The sequence below is a fragment of the Esox lucius genome, unplaced genomic scaffold (assembly GCF_011004845.1).
Source record: "Esox lucius isolate fEsoLuc1 unplaced genomic scaffold, fEsoLuc1.pri scaffold_49_arrow_ctg1, whole genome shotgun sequence".
NCBI lineage: Eukaryota > Metazoa > Chordata > Actinopteri > Esociformes > Esocidae > Esox > Esox lucius.
The window spans coordinates 116652-121908 of record NW_022995031.1 but is presented as its reverse complement, the minus strand read 5'-3'; the positions used below and the strand labels follow the sequence as shown (position 1 = coordinate 121908).

General features: G+C 46.9%; 1 protein-coding gene across 1 annotated transcript; it reads right to left on the bottom strand.

Annotated features, from left to right (window-relative positions):
• Nucleotides 1-1441: 1441 nt before the first annotated feature.
• On the bottom strand, nt 1442-2368 carry LOC117594217 (ubl carboxyl-terminal hydrolase 18-like). The gene has a single exon (XM_034291293.1). The coding sequence runs from the start codon at nt 2366-2368 to the stop codon at nt 1442-1444; it is 927 nt and encodes a 308-aa protein (XP_034147184.1).
• Nucleotides 2369-5257: the final 2889 nt, after the last annotated feature.

Below are 5257 nucleotides of genomic sequence, written 5' to 3'. Positions count from 1 at the left end.
TGCTGATGAGTGAACCCTGGTTGACCGGAGCCAATGTAAGGAGAAATGCGGTTTGCACTATACTGGGATTGGATAACACTCTGCTGGACGAACGAAATGGTGAAATCCTTCGCGCGTGGGTCATTAACAACCGATACGTTGTTACTACACTCGAGAGCTACGAGTTCAAGGATAGACTCAGCAAAGCGCTAGTTGCTTGCCTGCACTCTATTGACACCAACAACTGGAGACACAAAGTACTGGACTCATTCCAGGGTACCCGGGATCGAGAGAGGGAGCACTCTGACAAACCGGTGGCTAAACTGTACAACACGATGAAGCGTGCTAAAAGCGATGGGTACGGTCAAAGAGTTGACAAACGTGCTGAGAAACAAGCATCGGTTCGGTTCCCCAAAGCCACGAAGCAAACCCGGTCGGACTCTAAGTCAAACAGATCGTCACCCCGTAAGTCACCCGGGTCGGAGTACCAATACTCCACGCGATGTACAAGCCCAGGTGCTCCACCTTTACTGGTCCATGCTCTGAAGTTACGTATTAAGAAAGTGACCGATACGACCAATGAGGCTGTGCAGCCTACTGCTAATCAGACCCAAGTCACACCTGATTACACGGGCGATGGAACGCAAGAGAGCGAACAGGAACAGTTAAACAGACAAGTGCACCCGAGCGACGCTTCCGAATCCGGATCTGCTTCTGATCGGTCTGATGAGGCCGAACCTGGATCTGCCGCAGAGTGGTCAGACAAAGATTCAGATACCAGATCGGACTGGAGTGATACACCGGACCAAAAACCTGATAGGTGTAGTGAACTTGAAACTGAGTATTTTGTTTCAATGTGAGATTGGTTATCATGTCGTCCCGTATGGTGAAAAAGAAGCAGCCCGCACCCGGACCCCAAAGTGCTTGTATGATACGATATTTAGAGGGTCTGGCTAACACTGTGTGTGTGTCTCAGTTAGACAAACCTTGCTCCTCTGTTGTACTGTCATCTACCTATTCAAATCCAGATTATAAAGCAAATGAACTGAAGGTTGTCCTTAATACTCTGGATAAATATGTTGTTAAAAAGTGATAAGCATCGCTTAGTTTAGCCGTGTAAGCTAGAGCAATGGTTTATAGCTATGTTACTGCTTGGTACCCATCCCTGTTTAATTTGCAGTGTAACCTAGAGCAATGGTATATACCTATGTTACTGCTTGGTACCCATCCCTGTATGAGCTAATAAAATGACGTTAAACACCGGTGCATGTGTAATATTGGCTTTGATTGTCTCCGTTTCTTGTTTCTATAATGCATCACGTACTGATCATTCCTGTCATATGATAATGAGGCAAAACAATGGTACACATATCATTTGTTTATTACTTGAAAAATGGGACACACATTACGTTACACCAACGGTGGTAGCAAAGTTGTGCAGAGCTTTATTGTCACATACGATTCAATGGGAGCTGCTTTTCCTGTGGTACATGAGCATGTACACAACCCTGTCGTATAAGTTAGATCCTGCTTCATAGGTATTCTGGACATCCGCCCAGGAGCACAGCCTCACGTGAGCATCGTCTGCAAGATACCACCCTTGAATTCCACAACGCAGATAAGCTGTGTAATGTCCAGAATAGTGAGTACCACAGTGGGCTACAACTGCGTACAGCTCGTATATAGCGCTTACGCTGGCTTCGGGTCCTTTCATGATGTATTTCAGATCCACAGTCTCCGGGAACGCGAATCGCGTTCCCATCTTTACAATGTGAGCGGTATCTCTACCTGTGTTTTTAACCCGTCCAAGCTTCATGCACACAACCGGGGGTAATGACACCACTTTGCTCGTGATTTCGAGCTGGGTTTTCCTGTGGCAGTTTGTGCAATGCCAGTCACATGCTGTCCGCGTGTTGTCAGCGTACTGCTTCATGTATTCTTGCAGCTCGTTTGAGAGAGCCCCATCAATCAACAGGGGGATTGAATTTGCATTTTTCAGTACAGACCGGACTTTGTTACAACTAAGACAGCGCATATGTTCCTCGCACTCTATGTCCCACAGTTTTCCGATGCCTTTTCCGGTCCTGTGTCCGTCCGCTAGAGCGTTGATGATGCACGTGAACACTAGGTCAGAGTCCTCCTGAATTTTGAAAGACATTCCACTATACACGCTCATAGAGTCTATGAGAAAGCCCGGGTCGCACGGTAACCGGTCATTCTCTTTCATCTCGCGGATGAGAGCCTTGAGATTCATGGCCACTGTATTATGAGCCTGGTATTCCCGCTCGTCCACGCTCAGAATGAGATCCCGTAGCTCGCATGTCTCGTATAAGCACTGGACAATGCTGTTTATGCTGCAATGGGTCCCGTAATTGATCAAGCCGCGCATGGTTGAAGGTGGACAGAGAGAGGTCCTGAGCAGTGTGGCAAGCTGGCTAGGTAGACCCACGAGTACGAGTGTGTGAAGTCAAGGACTAGTTTTGTGTATCAGTAGGTGTACAACGGGTGTCAAATTGTATATCACAATGATTGCATTTAGTAGTCTGTCACGCTGTACACTGACACCTTCTTGAACAGCTCTCTGAGAGATCGCACCGATCCTTGCGGACTCAGTAGAACCATGAGGATTGTGATCCTGTAATATTCAAGAGTGAACTCAGGCACAGGTCCATACCTCTTTAACTTTGTGAACATTATGACAGGGGCCCAGTTGGACTCAGTATGTGAAATGGCATCGTGTGTGAAACAGTTCCTGTTTTCCTCGTGTAACATCGACCGGTCCAGTTGATCTACCCCTGGAACCCCAGCTAGTGCTGAGTTGTTGAGATTCACCTTGGTTAACCCCTGTGTGCAATCCAGTGCCACGGTTTCGAGCTTCGATGATCCAAATACCCTGACTCTCATCCTAAGCACTATGTTCCTAACCATTGGATTCACCTTGGTGTCACCCACACTCTCTGCTGTCTGGTTGCCTCTGAAAGGCTTCGGGTTTCCGTACACCAGCAGTGTGGAGCTGCTTATATTAGGGTTCTTCCTCTTCACCCACGCACGTAAGCCAGTTGGTTATATTGGACGTATAATCCCTAAACGTGAAATAGTTACCGTCTAGGGTAAACAGGAGTGGCGTAGTCCTTTCGCTGGCAGCGAAGGTTTCCAACCACTCGATCGATGTGGTCAGCACACGCGCGAGAGGTGTACCGATGCTCAGATTGCAAAGCACTTTGTACAGTCCCGAGTAGGGTAAGGCCCGGTACTACCTTAATGGACAAAAATGAATAGGCATGCATTGTACATTGACGCTCTACCCTCCCAAAAAAAAAAGCTGCCTGTTTGGCGGCAGGAGGCTAGTTTTACTAACTTGGTGTACAGCCCTCCTGCCAAAACTGCAGTTCATGAAAATTCCACTAGAGGGACTCTAGCTCCACCGAACTCAAACTGGAGGTGAATCAGGGTTTCTAGAGTTGGGCAGCTGAGGTGACCGTCGTTTATATTGCCCGTGTACAGTTGTACTGCCCAATTGTACGCCCAATGGGTCTGCCCATTCTATTCGGTCCTGGACCCCCGAAGTCAAAAATGTTGACATTTACTAGGCAAATGTACAAATTATACCGCCCAATTGTACATCTTATGAGAACACCCATAGACTTCGGTCAGAGAACCCTGGAGTCAAAATTTTGACTTTTACTAGGCAAATGTACAAATTATACCGCCCAAATGTACATCCTATTAAAACATCCATAGACTTCGGTCAGATGACCCCGGAGTCAAAATTTTGACTTTTACTAGGCAAATGTACAAGTTATACTGCCCAATTGTACAACATATCAGACCACCCGTATGCTGTTGTCCGAGACACCCAAAGTCAAAATTTTGACTTTTACTAGGCAAATGTACAAGTTATACTGCCCAATTGTACAACTAATGAGACTACCCATACGCTTTGCTCCGAGACCCCCGGAGTCAACATTTTTACATTTACTGTGCAAATGTACCTATAATACTTCTCAATTGTATGCCCGATGGGATCACCCATAATACTCTTCACTCCATACTCCCCCATTCCAAATTATGACATTTACTGGGCAAATGTACTTAGAATACTTCCCAATTGTACACCCAATGAAATTACCCCATAATACACCTCACTCCATATTCCCCCAGTCCATATATTGACATTTAACAGCTTTGGGGGACGGGGTCACACATGACATCTGGTGGACGCAGGACGAGGCCACCCTGTGATGAACATATCCGAAGGACAGCTCTTTACGACACTCGGAAACACTTTAAAGGCTGTGTTGAGTAGCCAATGTATTGTCAATGGGATGACCTGTAACACATTTCGGGGGTCAGAGGTGACTTCCTGTGGACGCAGGAGGCTACAGATCGTACCAGGTAGACTAGGCCCACCCCCGATGAACATATCCGAAGCACAGCTCTTTACGACACTCGGAAACCCGTTAAAGCTTGAGGTGAAATTTGAGGAGTAGGCAATGTATTGTCTATGGGAGAGAGCAAAGTGTACAATTGCTGAATACAAATTGTACAATTGCAGAATGAAAAACTGCACACAGCTGGCATAACTGTGTGGATGATTCATCACCCCATTCCCCCGATGGAGCACGTCGAAAACGGTGTGTCTATGAGCGTCCTACGGGCCGCAATATGTCCAAAACACATAAATCACTACTACACAGGATGTGTTTCGGGCCTAGTCTACGTCCATTGCCTGCGTATTACATTGCCGGTGGCAATGTATTATACATGGGAGGCCTGTAACACATTTCGGGGGTCACAAACGGCTTCCTGTGGACGCAGGAGGCTACAGATCGTACCAGGTAGACTAGGCACACCCCCGATGAACATATCTGAAGCACAGCTCTTTCCGACACTCGGAAACCCGTTAAAGCTTGAGGTGAAATTTGAGGAGTAGGCAATGTATTGTCTATGGGATGACTTGCAAAAAGTTTCGGGGGTCAGAGGTGACTTCCTGTGGACGCAGGAGGCTACAGATCGTACCAGGTAGACTAGGCCCACCCCCGATGAACATATCCGAAGCACAGCTCTTTACGACACTCGGAAACCCGTTAAAGCTTGAGGTGAAATTTGAGGAGTAGGCAATGTATTGTCAATGGGAGAGAGCAAAGTGTACAATTGCTGAATACAAATTGAACAATTGCAGAATGAAAAACTGCACACAGCTGGCATAACTGTGTGGATGATTCATCACCCCATTCCCCCGATGGAGCACGTCGAAAACGGTGTGTCTATGAGCGTC